Below are 27,085 nucleotides of genomic sequence, written 5' to 3' on the forward strand. Positions count from 1 at the left end.
TCTTGACCTGATAATTATGGTTTTATTGACCCTCGTGTTAATATATATTCTCACCTACATTCCCTCATGGTTTATATCAGAAACGTAAGCAGTGAATAAAATACATCTAAGTAACGAGAGAGTCAAAGCACAGAGACTCACATCACCCTCTCCAGAAAAACCCCATGACTGCCCTCTGAGTGTGATTCCAGTGACAGTCCTTCACTGGCCTGAAAGGTGTGCTGGGATAACCCCACCCCCAGCTACTGTGGCATGTAATGACTGACTCCAAAGAACCTAAACCTGCAAGATCGATTCTCAATTTCTATCATTAGACAACATAAAATTTAAACCAGCTAGGATGTACTCCCATTTCAAAGCTGATCCTGTATGATATTAGTGAGTAGAGGAATATCATGGCCAAGAAAAAGACCGTCGCTTTGTGACTCTGTTGAATCAAAAAAGATGTAAAAACATCAGCCATAATATCAACACTAGAGGGTGCTATACAGAACTCATTCATTTAACAAATGTTACTAAGTGCCTATTATGTATCAAGCAATTGGTATATTTGAGAAGAAGCTTGGGATAATACAGATAATAGTTAACACTTCTATAGCCCTTAGTATATGTCAGGAGTTTTTCTAAATATTTCAAATTCATTAGCTCATTAATCCTTTAAAAACACCCTCTGAGGTAGATATTGTTCTTATTTTCCCATTTTATAGATGAGGATATTGGGGTACCAGATTACAAGGCTAAAATGTAACAGAGGTGGGATTAGAATCCAGGCAACTCAGCTCCTGAGTCTGTTCTTATTCACTGTGCTATACGGCCTCTCAGGCGAGGTTGTAAGTGCAGTTGTGCATCTTTTAAGTCCTCTTGTGATGATAGAGTGTTAGATAATAGGGCTTTGAAGAATCACTTGGTGGGTGCTTTATTCCATGAAGGGCATTATTCTTGTGTAGTAAGAGTTGATATTGCAGAGCCATTGGATCTTTTTGGTCTAAACACGGCCCTGGCATATCAAGATGTACCTGATAACATACAGTGCTTTACAAATGAGGTTTAGAGAAAAAAGAAAGATACACTACTTTGTATGTAATATCCCAACTTTATAAAATGACTAAATAGATGAGTAGGGAAAAGACGGTCAAGATGTACATCTAAATATTATTAGTAGTGGGATTATAGATGACTTAAAATTTTTCCTTTGTATCCAAAATTTCCATAAGGAATATTTATTCATTAGAATATATATATTGTGTGTATGCATATTTATAAATTATTTCTTGTTTTAAGAATTAACCCATACTTTATCAAACTGTTCTAGCTTGGAATAAAATAGTGACATTCCAAACAGTGTCCATTCATTCATTCATTCATTAAGCACATGTTTATTAAGCATTTACTCTGTTTCAGGCACTAGGAACAAAGCGGTGAAGAAGATGGCCATCATCTTGGCCTTCGCTGCACATACTATCTGGTCACATCAAGCACCAGCCAGAACGGTGCCACAGAACACCCTTTTCCAGTGAGAAACCATCACAACATTGGTCGCACTTTGTGGAAAAGCGTAATGGTAGAAATAGCCAGACTCTCCTGCTTTGTTTCCGGAGAAGGGACATCATGGATGGCATGCCCTTGTCATGAATGCAGCCCTGGCACAGGAATCTGAGAAAGGGATGCCAGGAATCCTGAGCTCACATTTCTTTTTGAATCTGAGTGTTGGAGTTACTGACTGATAAGAAATTTCCTGATGAGTTCATCCCGTTGATTCTGAGATCTGGCAGATGGCAAACTAAGAGGGAGGGAATCCATGATGTACTGGAGATTCTTAATGATGGAAGAAATTCCAAGCCGAAGGCACTTGCCTCTGAATGACCCTCCCTGGATGCTCGTGTCTAGGCACCGTGGCAGCACCCTTAGTGGACTGGCTAAGGTTGAGGGACAGAAGGACTGGTTATCACAGAGTCTCCCTTCCACCCCTTCATCCTTCTCTCTCTTCTGGACAAGAAGAGCAAAGAGCACTGCTCAGACCATTCCAAGGGTTTTGAAAGGCGAGGTTCCTCAAGGAAGTGCCTTCTCTGGAAGACTCTGCACACCATGTCCCTAATCTGTGTCATCATGTCTCACCCAATCAATAGATGGCTTGAATCTGGAGGTTCTGTAAGCTTGGGTCTGAAAGACAGCATTTACAGAAAAAGCATTTAATTTCTGGCATTAAAAAATTCCTGGTATCCAGAGTGTTGCAGGGTCACTGTCTGGGGCCTTTGTTTGGTACATTAATTAAAATCAAATTTATTTCAGCCAAAAAGAGTTCTTTGAGGGTTTCATTGTAAATGCCACATACAAGGTGCTTATGTCTTCTAAAAAAATGCCTCTAGGGCTGGCCAGTTAGCTCAGTTGGTTGGAGCATGGCCTTGTAACACCAGCGTGAAGGGTTTGGCTCTCAGAACCAGCCAGCAGCCAAAAAAAAAGCCCCAAGGTACAGTGTTGATGACCTAATGAGCTCTGCTGGGCCATCCGTAATAGGAGGAGTATATCTGTGAAACTTCTATCTCCTAACAAGGACCATTGGTTCTACACAAAGGGTGCCTTCAATCACCCCCCAATTTAACACATATCCCAGTTGTAGGCAGATCAGGGTGGCCCAGAAATTGTTAAAGCACGTTTGGTCTCCGCATGCACTTACAGCAAGCCCAACATACTTTTTCTTGGGACTCTACCTTGTTTGCTTCAAGACGGAATGGGCACCTCTCAACATGTAAATCCTAGGGATGGGCTGGTGGGTGTCAAACTGTTGGATATGCTCCAAGGCTAGGCAGAGGGCTTTCTCAAACTTTAGAGTAAAAGCAGATTGCAGTTGCCTACCATGAGTGCTTCCTAGTAAATTCATACTACTTGATGCCACATGCTCCCTTCTTGTTTTAAGAGGATCCTATCTTTGCCAACCAGAGATAGTGTGTGATGAAAGCCCAAGTGGGGTAAGAACAGGTATGCAACCACAGCCCTCTATTGAGGAGAAAATGCTACTGGACAAACCACACCACCTAGATTTAGTGGTCATACTCCCATGGAACTTACAGTAATGTTTGTCTGCCAGTATTTGGGTCTGCTGACCTGAAAAAGAGGCACTTCAGAGGTCCAGAGACTTTTCCAGCTGTTTCGCCCAGCACCGACATGTTTATGCCCCCTCTCCCAGGGCACGCAATACAACAAACCAATTGTAGTTTGTCTAATCACCACAGGAGTGGGATAGTTTTGATCCAATTTGCTTCTCTTTCTTCTCAGGATGAATGTAACCCAACATCGATTTGGCATTAATTAAATATTGATTTAAGACTAAGTGATCCTTACCTTACTAAGCTCAGAGTTGGGATGACCTTAGCGTTTGCACTTAAATGACTTTCTTTTACAAACAGAAGCTTCTGAAGGCACCAAATACCAAATCATAAAATCTAAGTCAAGATTTGGGCATATGTAGACTCTTAACCTCAAATAATGTTGCAAATGCCTGTCCCTCTGAAAAGCAAGGCAGCAAAACTGAATGGTTGCCTGGTACAATTGCTTGTGTTGGGTAGATGTTTGATGCATGAATAAAAAAATCTGGATCAATGTTATACAGTTTTATTTAGTTATTTTTAACCACTTCCAAGGCTTACTTTTTAACCTACTTATTACCATAATTTTAAAAATCCTTATTTTGGAAAGCTAAAAACATACAAAAGTAGAAGGCTATAATGAACCTCATGTATTCATTGCTTAACTTCAACAAGAATCCATGTCTTGCTGATCTTGTTTCCTCTGTCTCTTCATGTGCTGTGTTTTGTTTGTTAGCGTATTTCAAAGCAAACCTCTGGCACCTGTCAACACTATTTCATTCTCAAAAAGTCCTAATGTGATCAAATAAAGATTGGTCTATATATCTCTGCTTTTATATTTTGATAAAATGTGAGCAAAATGATATACAATTGGTATAAAGAAATTTTCAGACTAAATACTTAATAAGACTTGAAAAAATTGAGGTTTCTATTTCACTTTATATAATAAATAAACATAACTGGCTATATGTAGCCCATATACAGCATTCTAAAAATAAACAAAAGAAAAGAACATCAGATTCTAAGGATTTAGCTTTCAACACAAAGAGTATATGTGCTTTATGATTTTTTTGAGGACAAGGACAGCATGTTTTGTCCATGTTTAGAAATGCAGTTTATATATTTTATATATGATAAATTTTATATCATAAAATTATATATGATAAATTTTATATATGATATCATATATTTTATACATGATAAATTACCAGCAAATGTAACATACAGTTTGTGGGCTCAGAAAATGAAGGATATCACTTAATGCACATTAATTGTGCAGAAAGACAGATCTTTCAAAGTGCCAGGAGAGGCCAGGTTGATGAATTTCAAGAAAGTGAGGCCTTTTCAAAGCTTACCCCAATTTTTGTTAGCCATTATTGAGACAAAATTAAATATGACACTCACGAGACATTAAAACTTTTTAAAGCTCCCAACTTAACACCCTGAGGTGCCAGGTTTCAGTCGCAAGAAAGTGCCACTACAAAGTCATACACTGTGGAAAATGGAGGCTGTGATAAACGACCGTGACTATGCTGCCGGGTCTCCCTGACCTGGAGGATTCAGCTGGCATCATAAAACACAAAGTGACAGATTAAGCAGTTTACCAACACCATAAAAATCTCAAGAATAAATTCACTTTAATCAAAAATCCTATATTGTAACTAGGCAGCCCCAGCCCCGAAACCAGATACGTTTCCTTACAAGCCTGTGTCCAGGAGCAAGAGCTTACATTTTCCCTGTAATGCCAGACATGATTATGTTCATACACTTTTACAATTTACATGTCTTAAGAAAAATACCCAGCTCTGGCTGATGGTGCGGGAGAATTTATTTTCACTAGAAAGGGAATGACCCATAACTCATGAACGGCAGCGCTTAAAGTGAGTTATGGAGGTGACTCTCCTGTGAGAGGAAATGGATTGGATTATCCTTCTGCCCAATTGTATGTTTGGTTATTAGCACACCAGGTTCTTAATTATATGCAGCTTTGCCTTTTTTTCTTTTATAAAATAAATGTGGATAAAGGGAATGTCAGTTAGAAGCAAGGAGCACCTAATTGGAGCTCTGAGATGTAGGCAGAGACTAAAAATAAATGATTAAAAGACAGGAGCCTTATGTAATTTAAACATGGTATTCAAATTGATTAGCTCCATAGTTAATTTATAGTGCTCAGTTCTGATATCCTGCAAAAATACTAACCATCACTGCTTTCCTAAACTAAAAATTTGTCATCTTTTAAGTTACATCTACATGAAGATTAAAGAATTGGTTTTTCTAACAAGCAGATTTTATTGTATAATAATGTTGCCATCTATTTCAAAGAAAATATAACTAGGTGCTACTTATATTGATAAGGAAATGCAATGCAAAAAAGATGTTTGATGATTACAAATATTACTGTTACTTTATTATATAGTCAGTTACAGACCAAAACATCTAGCTCTCTTTGTATCTTCCAATGTTACAATCTATAAAGGAATTCAATTTCTCCTGAAACTAGGATTCTGGTTATTGTGTGAAAACATTTTATTTAAAAATTCAGTCAATTCTATCCTTCTTGGGGGTAGGGGGGATAATTCCAACTGTGCTTCTAAGATCTCCTTCCAGAAGAAATGTTCTACCTCAAAAAATCAAGGACTTTCCTGAAAACCATAGACCACGGACAGCACATTATCCTCAAGCTGGTGAATCAGAGGGATTTTCTCACTAGACGTCCTTTCTGCTCTCTAGTTTGAATTATCGATAAAACGGCTTGGCTTATCTCTGAAAATAACCTTGTTGACAATACAAATATGGACTTAAATACGCTACCTCCACTTTTAAGATTTAAGAAGTCCCCAGTAAATGTCAGGGGGTGTCAACGTGTTTGCTGTGATACTCGGTTATTATTAGTGCTAAACTGCAATTCCACACCGGCGCCATGCCGCCAGCACTGCCATAAATTTTAATGTGATCATGTGCTCTTCTCTTTTCATATCCAGTGAATTCTGCAAGATCATAATATTCTATATGAACCCTAGCTGAACCTTAGTGTGATATGAAGAAAGAACAAGATTTCTAGCAGTGATAGTTGTTCATCATCTTGTAGTTTTTTTGTTAGAAAAACCGGACACTGAACAACATGGTTCCTTGAATAATATTACCCTAAACTAAATTCGCTCATTCAATTAATCTTTATTGAGCCCCTACAGGATGCAGGACATGGCCCAAAGTGCTAATGAGTACATTTATGGGATAGTAAAGAATACTGACTCTTAAGAAAACCTTTCCCCCCCCCTTGGAAAATCTGTCAGAGCTCATACATCATTTATAAAACTGAAAAATGTCTCTGCAACCTCAGCACCACTACGTGCCTTTTATTTTACAGAATACTCTCAAAAGCACAGTCATTTCCTATATCTGGTCTATGTTGTGAATATAAGAATTGTGTCCATCATCTTTCATTCTGTATGTGCTTGATGGAATATTTACTCTATAAATAAAGAGAAAATTCTATAATTATCATTGATTTGCAGATTTTTTATTCTTTGTTTTAACCGCAAATAATAACTGGCACTTTATACTGTATTTAAAAGAGAAATTGAAAATATTTGGTAAAATCTAATCATCTAAATGTACCTTTAAAAGTAAAGGATAACATTGTTTACAAATTCGAAATTTCAGGCCAGAGGCATGAAACAAATTAGTTAAGTCATTAATGGGGTTCTCAGTTAACTAAATGTCCACCATTTTATACCAAGTTCCTTGTCATACAAAGTAGCTCCTTTTTTTTTCAAATTTCTAAAGGAATGAAATCATTTGTTACCTAGACACAAGCCTAAATATTTTTGTAAAACACAATTCTGAGTCAATACATTTATTTTCCGTGTGTGAAGTGATTTTAGGGTTAAAGGTTAGGAAGCTAGTGCATATATTTATAATTTGCTTGTCCTGTCATACATGGTGCCAAAATTTCCTCAGCAGTGACACACAACTATGCATGTTCCCAATTCCAGAGACAATGGGTTTGGGATAATGCACAATCACAGATTTAAGTTCACATGGAGAATGCTGTATTTTTCATGCTAACAGCCCAGTGGGCGCGACGCAGAGCCAGTCATAAAACAGGCCCATTCTGATAGGAGGGGCTCTCTTCAGACAGACTGGCTTTGTTGGTGTCTCTTTTAAGAGAAACATTTATTTTGTGTTAGGGTGTGTGCCTCAGTATCTCCTGTTAGAGGAAAAGAAGCATTTCCAAAGAAGGTTGGTAAATTTTTTTTCCTCTTCTTTCCCAGCAACTGGCTGGGAATCTTTGCCTTGGAGTGCCATCTAGAGGAAAATTCAGTGTACATGCACCATGCTTTCTCAGCTTTGTGAGCCAGGCTGAATCCATAGGTCGGTGTATGGTGAATGTCTTTTTCTACAGATTAATACAGAATTTTGGTTCTAACTCAACATAAGGAAATGATTACTTGAATGGAAATAGAATCACTGATGAGATCAAAATAGTGAAAGACCCTAAGTCTGTAGCAGAGCCTGAAGCGTTAGTGACCATTCATGAAAATAAGTAGAATATCATTTTGCTATAGGCGGAGGTCATATTTCAGAAATTGGAATTTATGGGTAAGTTAAACTCATTTTTATCTACACTGGTCAAGTAATCTCTGTTATCTCCATAGTTATTTTCTTAATTTAAAAATTCTGATTGTAACCAGATTATGCATGGTCAAGTTGGAGAAGACAGTTGCTTGTGTTAAGGACAAACAAAAGCTGGCACTTTCCACCTATTGTAACCCTTAGTCAAGTTCAGCAAAATTAAATGAGCAGAAAATAATATGTTTCCCAGCTGTGGCTACTCAGTTCAATGTAAGGGAGAAAAAATAATCTTTACTAACATATTCTTTCCAAAGTCATGTTTTTATTTTGGAATCCTCTCCACCTTAGAGAACTTTAACAGCAAAGTCTCCTCTTTTTCCACTCACGTGAATATAAAAACAAAACCCAAACCTCTTCCAACAGTGATGCCCTTCAAGATTGATGACCAGATGTGCAAAAACGATTGAACCCTTGAAATGTTCTGACAGTATGAGTATCCCCATTGTGGTGACATAGTTAGTTTGAGAGTTCTACATTCTTCAGTTTCTTGAAAAGGATCAAGACTGTCTATATCATGGAACTACTGACTGATGATAACTGGGTGTATATTTCCTTTTGCTCCTAAGTGCCCACCCCAGCCCTTGCCAGATTCCTCCATCCCAACTATTTTAAGGCTCATCATAAAAATCTGTCTCTGTCCTTGGCATCTAGCTCACAGTGTCACAGACATTTCTTTTTTCTTCATTGAACAAGATTCCTGCTTACTTATTCTGGCAATTTGCCATAAGTTTATAAGTTCTCCAAAATAAGTGGTTAATAATTTCTTTGTTGAATGTCATGTGTGAGCCAGACGCATGAACTATGCACACAAATTATTCCTTGTCTACTGAGATCTTATATGGAAAAGCAAAATTAAATTATTTTTTTTCAAGCAATGTTGGCACTTGAGCAATTAAGCCTCATGGTTCAAAGCGTCTTCCTTGCTCACTTGACTGTTTGACAGCTCTGGTGGTGATTGCGACAGAGAGATGGGGCCAGTCCAGCTTGTCTAGGCCAGTGTGCTGATTCCTTAAGCAGTGGGGGTGGGGGGTGGAGGGGTGGACCCAATACACATGTCACTGAGTGTAAAAGTGAAGACATTTTGGTTTCATCTTCTCATGCCATGTACACATTTGAGTTCAAATCAATCCAATGTACATTTGTTGAAAACTACCAAGTGCAGGAGAGAGTACAAGCTACTGGTGGGGCCCTCAATAAATAGGTGTTTTGAAAATAAGTGAATGTGGTTAAAAGAATAAGAAATTATCTTTTCCTTCACTCAGCTTGCTCTATCAGAGAATGAGAGATTTGTAACTTAAAATACACAGTTGAAAGAGGGATGTGTTGTGCTAGATCCAGTGCAGAGAAAGAAGTAATAATTAATGCTCTAGGAGAAAGGGGAAGACTTTGTTGAAAAACTGGCATTAGATCAACGCCTTAAAGGATGAGTAAAATTTTAATAGGCAGAGAACGGGGCAGAGATTTTCATGAGGAAGAAGCCAAAGAGTCTTTGCTCATTTGGAATCTGTTTCACTTGGAATTCCCAATTTTGTGTTTAAATTTTAATCTGAGTGCAAAGATATAAGGTATTGGTATTTAGGTTGCGAGAATCCAAAACTGACATTCTCTTTTCTTGCATGGTAAATATGTTCACACGCACCCACCCACACATATATATGTATGTAGATATAACTATAATGCCAAAGAAACCAACATATTTAAGCCATAAAGCATTTTACTTGATGATAGTTAACAATGTAAGTGGAAATAAGGCCAAAACAAGCCTTATTTCTTGCCATCGAATGGGGATGAACAGAAAATTTTGTTTTAATCTTTGCCATAATCATTTACTTTGAGCTTTCATTCCAAGGCTTACCTCCAGCTACTGTTATTGGGTTACAGTCCCTGGGGCAGAGGTTTTAAGCCTAGGGTGAGCTCCTAAATGCTGACAGCATCCACTCCTACCCCTTCCTTCTCCCTTGGCCTCCCTGAGTATTTTCCCAAATAGACATTCTCTTGCAGGATTTCCATGTGCCTGTGGATAATGTTCATTACTTTGGCTTCCCACCAGCCCAGAGTCTTATCCAGTGACCTCTTTGTTCTGTTACTCATGTCCACTTCCTTTGCAGAAAGATCACTTTGAAAATCCCAGCATTTCTTTCGCAAAAGAAGCAGTTTATCAAGATAAAACATCGAAAGAGGCTCACATAATCATTCTAAGGCTACACCTTCTTCAAGGTATCATTGATTTTACAGAAAGCTCAAAAATTGTTGTCACATATATATTCCCATAACCAGGGCAGGTAAGTTCTGACATAAAATAATCACGTGGCAATTTGTTAGAGAAGTGGAAGTGTAAAGGAGAAGGCCTGCAGGTCCGCACGAATGAAAGCTGACCTTCCACCATCACTGAACACACTTACAGTTAACATTGCAAACATCAGTTGGCACACATTGAAGGCGTGTCTCCAGTTGTGGTACAGAACCATTCGATAATTTTTCCTCACTGTCAAAAGCCACCTACACAGAGTCTGAAATGAGAGGGAAGAGGTGGCATCAGGCAGTTGTATGTGTCTACAGTAGATCATTATTAAAACAATGCCCGAAGTCTGAGTAACACTCAAGGATCAAAGCCCTTCCACAAACACCTCATCTGATCCTTACAGTAATCCCATGAGGTGTGCGGGGAAGGGGTTATCATCCCCATTTTGCATTTGGGAAAACTGTGGTTCAGAGTGGCTACCACGCTGTCCCAGGTGCGCTCCTTGGATCACACAGGACAGAACATCTTACCTCATAGTCGATTTTAAATTTCTGTACCATTCCCAGCTCCATGAACATTCGAAGAGCAGCCGTGATCATGGCATCCACATCGAGAGAAAAGTCATCAAAATGAATGTCATCGATGGCAAGTTCTGACACCAGAGGGATGTTGGCTGCCTACAAAAGCAAAAGACATGTCAGGCCAAGTTCACCAGCTTTCCCAAACCCCTCATCCTGCCCTACTCCCTGGCTTATCAGAAGTGCCACATAAATCAGGCCTGACCTGCACTTACACCCTGATACAGCTAAACTCTGAGCTGTAAATGCCTTTTGTTTCTGAACTGCAAATGCCCCAAGCAAATGAAGAGAGAAGGGGGGAGGGGAGCTAATCTGAAGATAAAATATATGCACTGGATCTAGTCTGCAGAACTGAGAGCACAGAACTGTCCAATTTACTAAACCCACGGTCCATGCAATACATTCTGATGCATATTACTGAGCACTAAATGCAAGAAACACCTGGGCAGCCAGCAGCTGTGAATTTTAATTGCTGCTGTTCAGAAGGAGATAGGAATATACCACTTTGCCTTCTTTCTTGTATCCTTGTATCCTGCAGCTTGCACATGCTCTTTGTTATGCATGTGTTCCTTATATTCAGAAAGATAGGAAGGATAAGACAGCACATCTCTCTGGTGCAAAATGTGTTGTCTTAATAAAATGGAGATGTTTGGAGAGCTAGCATATGCATATATTTCACTGAAGAGCTACATTTTGCTATACTGTTTAGCTTCACTCTATATAACACCACAACGTAATTAAAATACTGGTTATACATATTAAGGGTTTTCAAAATGCTGATGTTAGACAGCTGTCAATCAGTTGACCGGCACAAACCTAAAGAAAAAAAGATCTTTGTAAATCATTTGAATGCTGATTTCATCACTTTTACCATATCCTTTGGGCCACTCTTGGTAAGGAAATCACTTTTATGTTCTCAGGTTATCAGAGACCATTCTGTATTCATATTCCCTGTCTATTCCCTGGATATAAATTACTGCGGCAGTAATTTATGCCCTGAAACTACTTTGGCTGAGCAATTAAATCCAACTCTTGTCACTCTAAGGATTTCAGAAACCACATAATCAATCCTTTTTTCCCAACTCTATGCTCCTCCATAGGAACTTACATCTCTAGGCTAAAATCCAAACACTGCTTATTCCCCACAATATGGAAGAACAATGAACATATAAATTACAGGACAATTAACCTTCTGTTCTGTAGATTAGTTATTTTTATCAAAAAATTAATCACCTTACCCTTCAGTAAATAATCTTAATATGTTAACATGTTTATAGACTCTAGCTCCTTGGAATTAAAAAGATAAGCCTTGTGAAATTCAAACATGGTAGTGGAAACTCATCTTTGGTGTATGTGTCCTTGCTCAGGGTTCCTGGCCCCATGCAAGCACTTTCCCTTTTTATTTTTTAATTTGAAAAATATTTTTTAATCAAAGATATAGATGCATATTTTAAGAACAAATTAGGTCTATAAGGCTAGTTATACAAACACATACACTAGCAGAACTCTTTTGGTACCAAAAATTTCCCTCAACCACGGGCAACAACTTTCAAGTCATCTAGATAATCTTTTTTTTTTTTTTTGTATTTGGCAAAGGAAGATGCTTGCAGTTTTATTTTTTGATTAATTTCTGTTTTAAGCATTATCTGCCTATTAACTTCCCACCACTGAAATGATGATTAAGCTGTCTTACACTACATCTTCCAACCCCTGCTGCCTCATGTACTAACCCTTTTCATTCCTTTATGTGTGAACTTTGCTCAGATAAATGTTCAGGATTTATATTATTACGACTACATATAAGATATTCATAGCTAAGTCACGCAATTTACTGTGATTACTTTTCCTTTCCTTGACCACATTTTGTATTCTGCAGAGTTAATAATTGTTTTCTTTAATGTGTGCTTAGTTTTCTATGTACTTATAATTAATTCAACTCATCAGTTGTCTAAGTCTCCTCTCAGAATGCTTTGGGTATTCCATCAATTTCATGAAGAAATCACTTCTGGAACTTTCTGCACTTCTTCAGTCTGAGCTGTCTGTCTTTTACGTCTGACGTATTGTTTTCATTCTAGGATGCTCCTTCACCACAATTCCGGGGGTGCCTTCATCTTTCTTTTGTTTCTGTATCCCATGTCTTTATCTTTCTTGGTTTCTCCCCTCATTTTGGTGAGACATTGCTATGGGTTGAATGTGTCCCCCAAAAGTTCATGTATTGGAAACTTGACCCCATTGTAACAGTGCTAAGACGGTGGGAAATCCAACTGTGGTACTTAAAAGGTGGAGGCTTTAGGAGGTGATTGGATCATGAGGGCCCTGTCCTCTTGAGTGGATTAACCCATTAATGGGTTAATGGGTTGATGGGTTATCAGGGAGTGGTTCTGATGGCTTTATAAGGAGAGCAAGTGAGCAGGTTATCTCTCTTGTTCATGCCAGTCTCACCATGTGATACTCTGGTCACCACAGGACCCTGTAGAGAGTTCCCACCAAGAAGAAGGCCCCTTGGACCGTGGACTTCTCAGCCTCTGAAACTGTAAGAAATACTTTTCATTTCTTTATAAGTTACCCAGTTTCAAGTATTCTGTTTTAAGCAACAGAAAACGAACTAATACAGACACATCCTTCAGTAGCTTCCCAAGAAAAGGTGTGGGGTAGGTAGATTTGAGCCCTTGCATTCTGAAATGTTTTCATATTATTGTCACATTTCATTGATAGTTTGTCTAGATACAGATTTCTAGGTCAGAACCATTCCATTAGAATTTCAAAGGCATTGTTCTATCAGCTTTAGATGTTACTTTTGAGAAGTCAGAAGCTATTCTGGGCTCTTATTCCATTTTCATAGGATCTTTGTTTGCTTCCAGAGTTCTGAAATGTCATGAAACTGTGCCTTGGTGTGAGTTTATTTTTGTCCATAATCCTGAGCTCTTTGTGAGCCCTTTAACCTGGAAAATTATGTCCTTTAATTCTAGACGGTTTAAAATGAGCTCTTTGATTATTTCTTCCTGTCTCTTATTCTTCTGGAATTCCTTTTACTTGAACTTTAGACTTGTTTTTCTTTATTTTTTCCATTCTTTTTTTCTTTTTCATTTTCTTTTTTCATGTCTTCTATTTCTCATATTTTTCATTTTTTTCTTTTTGCTCCGTTTTCCGAGAAATATCCTCTCTTCTCATTCTCGAGATTTTAATATCACAGTTTTTATTTCTAAGACCTATTCTTTTGTTGTCTGGAGATTCCTTTTTTATTTTTATTTTTCAATAGCACCCTAATTTTGTCTCATGGATGCAATATCTTCTCTTACCTCTCTGAGCGTGTTAATGATAAGTCTCTTTGACATTTTCTTCTCCCTTCACAGTTTACTTCACTCCTTTCACTTTGTTTTAGTCTCTCTTTTTTTTTATTGTGATAGAAAAACACATAACATAAATTTACTCTCTTAATTTTTAAGTGTATACTATACAGTATTGTTGACTATATGCACATCGTTGTACAACAAATATCTAGAACTTGTTCATCGTGTGTGACTGAATCTTCCGAGCCATTGAACAACAGCTCCCTCTCTCCTCCTCCCAGCTCCTGGCAAACACCATTCTACTTTCTGTTTCTGAATTTGATTACTCTAACCACCTCACATAAGTAAATTATGCAGTATTTGTCTTTTTGTGATTGGCTTATTTGACTTAGCATAATGTCCTCAGAGTTCATTCATGTTTTTGCAAATGACAGGATTTCCTTCTTTTCTAAAGCTGACAATATTCTATTGTACGTGTATGCCACACTTTCTTTGCATTCATCCACCTGTGGTTTAGTGTCTTTCTTAATCAGCTATCCTTCAATAAATTATTTTAATATCTTAAGTCTTTAGGAATATTAGAGGTTTTCCTTAGCTGTATAGTAATCTTTGATAGTCTGCTCCAGTTTAAAAGTGGGCCTCTAAAAACTTCTATTATTGCTTCTTGAGGATTCTGTGGAGGAGGATCTGACTGAACCTGTTTCATTGGGGAAGCCACCAAGCATCAGTGTCTTTGTGTCTTTGCTAAAGCTACTCAGATTTCCCAGAGAAGAATCTTCTGGCTGGGGGCTAGTGGGCTGGGGGTGAGAGGAGGAGTCTCAGCACTGTTCTGAACCTGTCCCTGCAATCCTCTGTTCTCAGCCTGCAGTCCTACCCTCAAGCTCTGCACTGATGATGCCTGAACCTGAAGACCTGCTCTTATACCCTCTCCAGAGGATAAGACTTCATCCTTTATGGGGTGGAGTCATACAAAGGATCCAGGGAAGTAACTTCTTACACTTTCCATTTTCCTGTTTATAGCCTCTCTGTTCCCACTTCCAAAGGTACTTAAATAGCCAATTCCTGAGCTGTTGGTGGGGGGCAGTCTGTGGTATAAATCTGCCTGCCTCTCAGCTGTTCCCATTGCTAGCTTATTTTGGCTTTCTTAAGGTTTCCTAATTATTTAATATTTATCATCTGTTTTCTAGACTCCAAAATTTTGTCATTGGTAAGTCTTCTCTCAATTCCTTTGAGAATTAATACCTTCAAAAAGTACTTTTACTGTTGTTTTAGTAGGGCTTGGGGAGGGAACAAAAGAAAATGAATGTGTTTAATCTACTATCTTTACCCCAAAAACCATTGAAATTATCTTTATTAAATGATACCTTCAATGGTCAGCTTGGAGAGCTCAGAGGTAAGTTGGTCTTTTGCCTTCTGTTTCTCTGTGCACGGGCCTGGTTGTGACTGTGTAGATCTTCTTTTCCTGTTCTGTGCCCCTTGTGTTCATTCGAGCCAATGCCCTCACTTGTTAGGTTGTGATGGTCTTAGCGGTAGACACATGTTTCCTTCCTTTAGGGAAGCTCCAGAACAACTCTGTATTCCCATCCCATATTTCAGGGCTTTGCATTTAGAGAATGCCAAGTACTCAGAAAGATCTGTGCTTGTTGTACTTTGCTCAAATTCAAATTCAGATACCACTGGAAAACCACTTCCTACAAGATAGAGGCCCTGTCCCAAAAGACACAAGTCTTTTTGGCCACAAAAGAGAAGTTTGGTTCTAAATTGGCAAAGTAAGTTGAACCCATTTACAGTTTGTCACCAAAGGAGCAGAAATGGTGATGGAGACGGCACTGCTGCTCTCCAGGTGGCCCCTGTCTTGTTGATTATTAATAGCGTATTCCCTGATGCCATTATAAATTCTCCACTCTTCAAAGGCACTAAATTCACTTAATTATCTTAAAAATTAAAGAATATAGGCATTTTTTCATTATGAAATGTTAATGGAAAGGAAATAAGAACATTAGGTTGAAAAATGTAGGATGACCTCTGGTTCACCAAGACCCATCCTTATTGACCTTGTCTTTTTTCCCCTAATAGGTTGATTGATCCACAGTTAAATCATAGTAGTCAATAGATCACCCTGAGCCCTGCCATAAACCCTTGCTGGCACTTGTACATGCAGAAAAATTTCCAAGCCTTTCAGGAATGACCATTTTCAGCTATTTTGAGAAGTATGGGTTATTTTTATCCACACATTCCTGGGCTCAAGAGTAGGTTCTGGAGAAAACTATGAAAAGTAAAGAGCAGGATGTGTCCTGAGGAGATAGGCATGGAGGTCGTGTCTGCAGAAGATTTGGGAACAGACTTTCATTGCCAAATTCCCTGTTGTAGAGACACATGCTCCCCATCTCTTCCAACAGACGATGGGACTGCATCTTCCAAACTTATAATTACTCTAGCCATAGGATATTAACAAAACAATTCAAAGTCAATTTCCCCAAGTGTCAGGCTTCAACTTTTAAATATTTATACGGTGCCATATCCCTAAATCAAAGAGGAGTGCCACAATCCAAAATAACTACTGAATTAATAGCCAGGAAATAACATTTGGATAAAAGAACCATTTGCTTTACTGCAGCAATAAATGAAAACACAGAATTATGAGTCCTGGAGCTAATTTGAATAATGTTCAAGAAGTGAGACTCTAGCTGGCTGCAAGTACCTGATATCCTTTGACCGTTCCTCTTCTTTGTTTGGGTCTTAATAGTTAAGTGGTTCTCAAAGGGAGTCATAAAACTGCCTCCTCTAAAATTGAAAAGGTAGCTTTACAAAGAGGCTGTAAAATGTTAAAATACAATCCTGGATCCCTTGACACATGAACATTACATTTTGTGATGCTCAGAAAATGGGAAGAAACAACAAATGGGTGATCATCCAGTCCTGGCAATTCAAAGGGAAACTGACTTGCTGCCATTCTAGTCCACTCACCCACTTACTCCTCCAGGCAAAAGCAGAAGTCAAGGGCCTTAGGATTCTGGAATTAATGGAGACAAGAGGCTGAGCTGTGGTGACACAGAAGGGACAGCACAGCTCTTTCTTTCACCAGCACTTTTATAGCACTTATTATGTGCCAGACACTGTTTTAGCAGTAATATGTGTAAAGATGCATATTAACACATCAGTTCTTCACAAGGACCCATGTTATGATGAGGTAACTGACTTAGATGATAAACAGGTTGTCCAAATTTGCACAGTGTGATGGGCAGAGGCAGATTTGAAGATGTCTCTGGGGAGTTTGGTTCTAGAGACTGGCTCCTAACTGCTATACTAGGCATAGTATAGGGCCAATGCCTAAAAATGGGCATTGAAAGGTCCCCACATTCCTGTATTATGCAGAGTAACTTGGGTGCACCATGGGCAGCATTCAGGATTTAGATCCAGATGGCTGGCCTATCAGTCCATTTTTTTATGATGAGCAGCCTGGACCTATGGGGGTGGAGACAACAATGATTTGGTCTTTGCTTATATGAACCCACTTGGGGAAGTCTCCAAACTCACAACTGACTTTGGAATGAACCCCAGTTGCTAGCTTGTTGTTGACTGGAGCTGATGCAGAATCAACTCAATACGATTCTGAAAAAATAACATGTCCTCTGGAGAAGCAGGAGCAGACTTGGACAGATGGTGTTGGCAACGCAGTGTTACTCAAAAGTAGGGTGTAAATTCTACTCATTGTTGTCTCTTGAAGACATTTATTCAATTTACCTTGTAGTTGCCTAGAACACTCTTCGCAACAGATAAGGGCTCTAATCCTACTTGCTGAGTGGCCATGGGCAAGAAACTGAAGTAAGCCTTGGCCTGAGCATGTTCCATGTGAACAACAATAAAACCATGTTGCACGACTGTTGTGAGGAGTGAATGAAATAATGCACATGGACAGCCTAGCAAAGTGCTTGGAGATAGGAAATGCTAAATAACAGTGACTGCTAGGATTGCAGTGGTTGTTGGTGTGGTGTTGTTACGTTCGTTAATATTTTTATACTAATACCAGCCCCCCGCCTCCAATAGAATGGACATAAGAGATTTCAATAAGTAGACTCTGAGGAGTCAAATTCTATCCTTTCCCTGAGGAAACCTTTTAATTTAATTCATTTTAATTCAGTACACATGTATTGTGTGGCTAGCTCTATGTCAGGCACTGTACTAGGTGCTATGGATACATTTGTGAAATCAACGTGGTCCCTTTGCTCAGAGTTTCTGGGTTGCAGAGAAGTAGACAGATGATGGGGGAAATATAGGGCACCGTCAGAACCCCTAGGAGAGTTTAGTGAAATACTTTTAGCTTAGTGTCCCTGCCTTAATTCCAAATTGTCATTAAATTCAGCTTTATAAATAATATTTAGAATAACTTAAAATGTCGAAAAATAGTTACTATGATTAATTTTCTCAAGCTCACAGAGCCTGTACTGAAACCTAAGAAAAGATACCAACTTCATTCCTAAGACACTCATGGTCTACTCAAGGAGAAAGAAGAGTAAATAGGATGATTAGTGAAAAAACAGAAGCATAAAATTCAGAGGCAACAAGAGGAGGGAGTATATAGGGGGCCAAGAAACACAGCGGAGGAGCGTCATTTGATGTGGACATTGAAGGATGAATACAAGGTAACCAGGAGAAGAAGAAAACACGGGCTCGTCCAGGCCGAGAACAGCACGGGCAGATCAGAGTTCTAATCTCCCCTGACGATGGTGCAATATCATGAGGCACAGTCAGAGACGGCCCCCGGGTTGATCAAAATGCTGCTTGTTCACAGTGATTCAGGACTTGCCCTAAAAGGCTTGGAACCTTTGGCTTCCTCATCAACTGCAAAACTTGAGTTCATCCATGTAAAAGGCATCAAGCTCCCATCGGTGGCCTCAGACCACAGCCCAGGGGCCTGGCTTGCCTCCAGGACTGACTTCTGTTCACTGTCCATGCCAGATCTGCTCCCTCGGCCCTTGGCAGGGACCAGTCCCTGTCCTCCCCTTTGCTACTCTGATCACCATTTTACTTGTGGCAGGTAACGTGCTTGGACTCTTTTCATATAGAAAAGCCATTGTCTTTGCTTCCTTTTCCCTTCCTTTGCTGCACTCAATGGCAAACCCTTTCTCTCCTCTTCTGGGGAAATTTTAAGATCAAGCAGCCCTCTGTGTATTCCAGGGAAAAGGAATTTGCTTTTGGTTGAGTGGGGTTCTGAGCGTAATGGGCCATGAGGATCTAGTTTTGAAAGAACCAGAGGAGAAGAGTGTGTTGTAGTGACAGAAGGAAGAAAGTGCTCCTCCCTCTCACAGAGGTCAGGGAATGGGATAAGAGAGGAAGGAGAGAGCCCCTGGGAGAATGGCAGCTGAGTTTCCTAGGAAGCAGGTGCACCTAGCAGAGGACCATCATGGAGGCATTGTTTGAGCTCCCATGAGCCTCATGGTAGCTGAATCAGGACCCATGGACTGTTCGCTTTTGTTCAAGTGGGCACCTCTCATTGTTTGCACCCAGGGACTCACCAGCTATTCCTCCCATGGAAGACTGGTGAGGACTTTAGCTCATCCAGAACCTCACACCCACTGACCATCCAATGGGGTGACACCTGTCTGAGTAATAGACCTCTGCTCAGTCCCCGAACACATAATACCTGATGACCACAATAAAGCCAAGAAAAAGACAGAGGGCTGGCCAAGCTCAGTTGTTAGAGCGTGTTGCTGATAACGCCAAGGTCTAGGGTTTGATCCCTGCATTGACCAGCTGCCAAAAAAAAAAAAAAAAAAAAAAAGAGGCAGAGTCCTGGGTACTTAGAGAAATGCTGGTGGGGTGGTGCGGGTGCCCTGCACACCTGAACTTGCCTGGGAAGCTGAAATGAACCAGCTCAAGATCCCCTGAGAGCTGGGGCAGTGGTTAATGACATCCCTGCTCAAGTGGAAATATTTTGTGTAATTATTTGTTGGAGGTCTGATAGACAAGTGTAGAAATTGTGTCTGTCTTGTTTACTGTTGTGTCCAAAGTGCTCAGCACAGTCTTCACCATTGTGGGCAGTACCTGGCACATGGAAGAAACTCATCAAATATTTATTGGATGAGTTAAGAAGGCTTGATAATCCCCCAGAAGGTTATTTTTACTAGTTCTTCCCAAGGCATGCCAGAATATCCCTCGGTGAATTTGAGGTTGTGCGAACTTTTTGCCAACCACCCTCCATGAATACCTTACACTTAGATACACACACACACACACACACACACACACATACAGAAATCAAAGATCAAGTAATATAAGGGAGTCAAGTAGCCTTCTAACTTCAGGTGAGTCTAATGCTCTGTTTCTTTATACATCACTGGGACTATTTAGGAAACATAGAGAAGTGTCTGACCCTATGGGCCTGGTTTTCAGGCTCCATTCTGAGCTCCCCAGCTGTGACTCTGAGTGGTAAAATGGCCTGTGTCATCTTTCCAAGAAGGAGGTGGGTCCTTGCAGGGTGGATGTGTGAGTGCAACATGGTGGCCCCATGAGGTCATCATCAACTTCTTGTAGTGACCTTATTCCCATGGCTTGATAGTGGGAGGCTGGTGGATGTTTGTAGGCAGCCAAAGTTGTGTTGACTATGTTAGACTTTAAGGTTTAGAGATGTGAGTTCCCTAAAGCAGGTGCTGCCAGCCCAGCATGGTCTTTTGCTGCATTTTGTCTTGGCCCTGCCAGAACCACGATGCCCTTTGTCTGCTGCTTCTCTGGCTCACATGCTCATCTGGACCTCACCGCCTCCTTCCCAGCCTCTACCTGCTGTGCTGCAGGCTTTGCTCAAGTCCTTGCTGACCCTCCCTGCTGTGGCCTCGGCAGAGAGGAGGGCACAGCCGCCCATGCTTCTTCCATACTCCACGGCATTTGGTAGCAAACGAGGCACATAGATGTGACAGAACAACTCGACCATTATTTCAGCGACAAGACAGAAACAGAAGAAAGGAGGAAGACGGTGAGAAAACTTGTGTACCAGCAGGAGATAAGGCCATCTGGGAGCATCAGGTCCTGAAGATGGACCAGGGTTTGGACACCAGTATTAGGGACCAAGTGAGTTGGTTCCTCACTTTACTGAATGGCTATGAACAGCATACTCCCTACTTCTGTAGTTTCAAATGGCAGGTTTATCGAAGGATCGTCACTAACGAGAATTCAAAGGAACAAGCAAATACTAATCCTGAATCCAGCACTTAAGGCACAGAGGACGGCAAAGGACATGAAGCCTAGAGGCCTGTGAAATGGTAGAGAAGGACAGTGTCTGAGGGCAAAGGGGACTGGAAGCTCAACTTCCCCTCTTTACAGTTTTGGTCAAAGTTGACAGGAATCTGCCCTGCTTGTGCTGAAATGATGGTAGCTAAAGGCAACAGTGGGCCACCCTGAGAGTGAAGAGGAGGGGCAGGGCCACTGGCCAGGACATGAGCTTTGCTTGGATTTGCCATTCATCTACTGACCTGATCCCACACTCTCTCTCAGCCTGTCCCATACCCTGAGACCCCTCTTCTGGGCCTGCTAGTTAGGGTTAGGAGTCTGTCACCAGGGACACCAGCTTTCCAGTGAGCTGGTCAGAAGAAATATTTCAACATCTGTGCATTCAACACAAACAATTTCCCATCCTGTACATCAAAAACTGTAGTAGAGCCTCTTTGTCACTTCTGGAACTAAGCCTCTCTCTGCTGTTGCCACAGCAGGCAGCTGGGCGTCTTCTTAGAGAAAAATAGACTCAGCTTTCCACATGCTTTTCATGGTTTCTCTATGCAGTAAGATAAACAAGAATTTATATACTTTTACTTATAGATCCAGTAAATATTTATATTGGATTTGTGCCATAAAAGCACATGAAGCATTGTAAAAGAGGTTTCTACTCTTTGGGCTGAATACAGCAATCATTTGCAGTGAAGAAGCAATCTATCAAGTGAGGCAAACAGAGTGTGGGGCCTGACTCCCAAGCCACAGCTCCCTGGCTTGAATTGTTCCTGGATTTATTCTTGCCTGGGTGGAGGTGCTCCCAAATACACACACGTACATCCATGCACACAGTGTCAAGCACACACTTTGTTTTCAATCTGCTCTTTGACTTCTGTCAGATATTTAATTAGCCCATTCTGTCTTGTCCTTCTGTCAGATTGTTCTTCCACACTGACAAACATTTTAAAGTTGCCTGGACTGTCTTTGGTGATATACATTTGTATTTGACTTAAGCTGAATATGGTGGATAGGGCAAAAATATCTTGGAAATAAAATTATATTTAAAAACCCACACGTAAGGGTCACTGAAAATATTCATAAATTTTAAAACACTAATAACTTTCAAAAAATTAAGTATTTAACCATATTTAGATAGATTAGCAATTTCGTTAGTGCTGGGTGGTATACACATTAGAAATTTTTTTTTTCCATCATGGAACATTTATTGAGACACACTATGTATCATGCATTGTGCTAAGCGCTTTATAGTATCTCATTTAATCCTGCAACAATCCCATGCGTAAAATTCTATTATTAGTCCCCACTTAACTCCCCTAAGCACAGATGAAGAAACTGAGGTTAGGAAAACAGTAACTTGCTCGAGGTCATAGCTGCTGGGACTAGAATTCAAACCCAATTAATCTGCCCCTCAACCCTCTGCCACTGCCCTATATTGTCCACATGATCACATGAATGCCTCTTAGATTAGATTCACTGTGGCATTGCCATGGCTTTACTGCTTCCAGAGACACTCTTCTATACAGCTTTTAAAAATTCATTTTTCTGGTTTTTGTGAATCTGTCTCTCATTATCTATAAGTTCCATAAGGAAAGAATTAAGATTCTCAAGTGTCAGCAATTATCGTAGCCTAGTACTTTTTCCATGGCTAGTACTTAATAAATGTGGGTTGGGTGGCCTGCCAAGTGTATAATTTCTGGAGCCAAACAGATGTGCATTTGAATCTGAATTTGCCACTTGCTAAAGCTGTGGCCTTGGGCATCTGTTTTCTCTTCCAAAAAAGGAACACAACAGTCATTATCTTTCATAGTCATTAAAAAGGTTAAGTGAGACAAAATACTGACTCAGCACAGTGTCAGACTCATAGTAAGCCCTCAGTATATGACAGTGTATTAGTTTGCTAGGGACACCATAACAAAATACCACAGACTGGGTGGCTTGAACAACAGACATTTATTTTTTCACAGTTGTGGAGGTTGGAAGTTCAAGACCAAAGTATTGGCAGGTTTGGTTTTTCCTTGGCTTGGAGACAGTTGCCTTCTCCCTGTATCTTCACAAGGCTCTTTCTCTGTGCACGTGCATCTCGTAGGTTTTTCCTCTCCTTATAAGGACATCAGTCATGTCCGATGAGGGCCCACCCATATGACCTCATTTAGCCTTAATTATCTCTTTAAAGGCCCTATCTCCAGATACAGTCACATTCTAAGGTAATGGGGTGAGGGCAGGACTTCAATATATGAATTTTGGAGGGGGAGACACAATTCAGTTCATAACAGACGGTTATATCATTATTGCAAATGAATTGAATACTAAATATCCAGGAATTCAAAATAAATGTTTCATGTCAGACCCAAGGATGGCGATGCCCTTAAAAATTATCCTGATTACAATTCCGCGTCTTCCTCTTCCTGGCGCCTTACAGAAGGCAATCTAGAAAGGTTTTCTCTCCGCAGCAAACTGTACCATATTTGTTCTTGAAGAGCAACATATTCAGCATCGGAGTATGCAAGATACATGGGCGACTGTAAACTTGTCAGATGTGATATCAGGCTGCCCGTTCTGCAAGGGAAGGAGATCCTCTTGTGCAGAGCTGGCAGTGCAGAGGTTCTTCAGCCTAATAACTTGTTGAGTGAACCCTCCCTTGCCAGCCCTGAGTTCCCATCGTTGTACTTCCCTTATTTAGCAGATTACTAAATTGTGGCTATAGTGTTGAGAAAAGTCCCAGGAAAGACTTCTCATCCTCAGAGAGTCCTGGTGTGCCAGGCTTGATGAGTCTTCCCCACTCGGCTCACCAGAGCTTGTCAGCCTGCAGCTCGGGTCCTCTCAATTCCCCTGAAGAAGCCTCCTGGTGCCTCTAAGCACAGGCAATGTCTCTCGCACCCGTTCTCCCAGTGCACGGGTACTCTGTCCTCATCTACAGCATTTAGCACAGTCCACTCTCCATTAAAGTTACTGTACATTCATTCACTCATTCAACAAATACTCAGTAAGGGCTCACGATGTGTCCGGACTTTGCCAAGTGCTGTATATGTATCTATGTATCCCACTAGATGGGGACTGCCTGAAGGGCAGGACAGAGCAGAAACTGTGACTGCTTCATTTCTGTACCAGCCAGAGGGTCCACCCCTTGGCAGGCAGTCCATAAATGTTAGTTAAATTCAACTGACAGATGTTAAAGGCCGTTTTCTCTGAGAACTCTTTCCTCAGATGGAAGAGAAAACAGTATCTTGAGGATTGAAGAGAAGCTCCATCTCCAACAGGCAGTAGAGTTCATGGAGGTTTCAGCTCTTAACCCCCCTCCTGAGAGAGGAAGCCCCAGGTGAGAGTGAGGTGGCGGAGCCAGTGAGAGGGGAGCGTTAGGGACCGATCCCAGAGCACAGAGAAAGTATCAGGCAGCTGAGCATCGGTTGCTCTCTCCTGCTCTGCTGCTCCTGGAATTTGTGGGTAACGTGTTTCTGAATTCACAGCCTGCTTCTACATAAACAGCAAAGTGATTTAATGATGTGAGGAGTCATTTAATAAAGCTGCTAATAATGATTTTTCTTTAGTTTTTGTTTGGGACAAAGAGAGGGATAGAATCAAAGCTTAATTCAAATACTGATTACAGACACCAGAGGTAGAACTTAAATTTTAAATAATGGTACTTTGCTGCTTTTCTTGTTTTCTGTTAAACTCTCATAGTTCCTGATAATTCAGACCACTGAAGGTTACTTAGCACCACTGAGGAGTTAAATGTGCAAACGCTGCTCTCTTAGATTCAGCTGTGAGGGAAAGGAGACAAGACAAGGACATATGAAGAGCGCATGAAACATATAAGATGAGGTCAGGCAAGTGAGGGGTGAGGGAAGGAAACTGGGTCATCAAGTGCTCACTGAGCACCTATAACATGCCTTGAACTGTGCAAGCATCGGCACAGTGCAGACACACCTGCAAAATCAACTGTGATACATATGCACAATAGAATACTATTCAGCTATAAAAACAAGTGATATACTATCATTTGCAGCAACATGGATGGAACTGGAAACCGTGATGTTAAGTGAAGTAAGACAGGCCCAGAAAGACAAATAACACATGATCTCACCCATATGTGGATCTAAAAAAAAAAAAAAGGTTCTTGTAGAAGTAGAGAGTAGAATAATGGTTATCAGAGGCTGGGAGGGGAGGGAGATAGGGTAGAGGAGAAGGGGTGGACTAACAGATACAATACTATTCTATCTACCCTAAGTGAATCATTGCAAAGCATATGCATGTATCAAAACAACACACTGTACCACACAAATATGCACAAGTAAATACTATTCTATCTACGCTAAGTGAATCATTGCACAGCATATGCATGTATCGAAACAACACACTGTACCACACAAATATGCACAAGTGTTAAAGTTTTAAAAAAATTAAGAAACACGCAACTGCCAAAAAATAAAACAAAACAAAAAAAACACCTCATTTGATGGCCAAGATATTATGTTCACTCAGAGCCCTTAAAGAGAAATAAAAAGAAAGGGAATTAGCATTTTTTTGAGTGACTACCACCTGCAGCTAGTTTCTTGTTGGATTCACACCTTTATGAGGCTCAGAGAGGTTAACTGACTTGCTGGTAAGAAGCTTGAATGAGTTACAAAGATACGAGAAACCTAAAGAGTAAAGGTGGGTGGCAGTGGTGATAGAGGAAGCATTTGGGCAGATTTACAGTTCTAGCACCCAGGAATCAGGAAGGGGCAATTGAACAGGGCTGTGCATGAAGTTCTAGTTGGAAATGACAGAATGTGTGAGCAGATGACCCTAAAATTGACATCAGCCTTGGCAGGCAGAGGCAACTTTTGCTTTTCAGGTATCTGGATCATTCAGAAAGAAAGGTAAGCTAGCTGCCACCTGGTGTCCACCTTAGGGCTTTCCTCTCCTGTCCTCTCCTCTGCCCTGCCTGGCAATGAAAGGGAGAAGTGGGGATGGAGACTTCAACATTTCTAAGCCCAAAGAGGGACTCCAGTTCAAGAAAGAGAGGGGAGGAAGAAAACTTGAATGTATGAAAATAGAAAAAGACTGAGGTACTGAGGGAAGGGAATAAAGGAGTGCATAGAAGAGGAAGTACTACTTAGTAGGGGTGGGAGGAGGAGAAATATGTTTTAGTGGCCTTGTAGGATGCCCCTGAAGCCTGACAGTGACATATGTGCCGGCAGAGAGTGTGTCAAGTTGGACCACGCTGGAGGTTCCATGCTTTTTTTGACTATATAACTTCAGATAGATCAGCATGAACCTAAAATCTATCCAAGCGCTCTTTGGGTTCCTCCATGCGTGTTCACACTGTGGAGGGTAGGAGGGGAAAGAGCATCTCCCCACCTGCCTGAGTCACCAAGTACTGAGATACCACCAGCTGGGAGGTGTAGGGACAACGGTCCAGATCACCTCATTCAATCACCGTCTATCAGGTGGTTTTCTTTATGGGGCCTCTTCATGGGGATCATTTGTGAAAGGGCCACTTTTCTGCTCAGTGACAGTGATGGCTGGTATTATTCCCAATTATCCACACCTCTCCTTGTGAGAGTATTCTACGTGCCCACGCATTGCCACGTGAGCTGGTGCCTCCCATGGGATGACAATCCTTCCCTGCCCATGACTTCAGGCTCAGCGGCTACAACTTGCTTTGGACACTTGAAGGTGAGTGGAAGTGACTGTATATCTCCTCCCCTCCCCCTGCCACAGAGCAGAAATTATAAGGCCCTCCATGTGGTTTTGCTAGTGCCTGTTCTTTTCCTTCTGCCACGAGAATGGCGTGTCTCAAATGTGCCTTCTCCTTCAGCCTGAATCCCAGAACAAAGGAGCCACAGAGCTATGGCTGACCTATAGCTGACATGTACTGAAGCAAACCTTTGTAGTGGTTCTTTCCTTGACAGCCTAATGAAAGTTGCTACAATGACCCTTTCCTCCATGGGCTTTCCTCAGTTTATATTGCCTGGCTTTTTTAGGTCCCGGGTTTATTATAAAGGATATCTGTTCCCATTCGCAAATACCTTTCCTTCTTACCCCCAATCATAG

At 40.6% G+C, this 27,085-nt stretch overlaps 1 protein-coding gene across 1 annotated transcript in view; it reads right to left on the reverse strand.

The window, feature by feature from the left end:
- Positions 1 to 27,085, reverse strand: part of PDE11A (phosphodiesterase 11A) — a 393,277-nt gene that overhangs the window by 76,463 nt on the left and 289,729 nt on the right. Inside the window, exons 11-12 of the mRNA XM_063110282.1 lie at positions 10,491 to 10,637; positions 10,121 to 10,228 (exon numbers count right to left, since the gene is read on the reverse strand). Of these exons, the coding sequence (XP_062966352.1) occupies positions 10,121 to 10,228; positions 10,491 to 10,637 (255 nt within the window). The remainder of the gene's footprint in view (positions 1 to 10,120; positions 10,229 to 10,490; positions 10,638 to 27,085) is intronic.

This window comes from Cynocephalus volans, chromosome 1 (assembly GCF_027409185.1).
Source record: "Cynocephalus volans isolate mCynVol1 chromosome 1, mCynVol1.pri, whole genome shotgun sequence".
NCBI classification, from domain to species: Eukaryota; Metazoa; Chordata; class Mammalia; order Dermoptera; family Cynocephalidae; genus Cynocephalus; species Cynocephalus volans.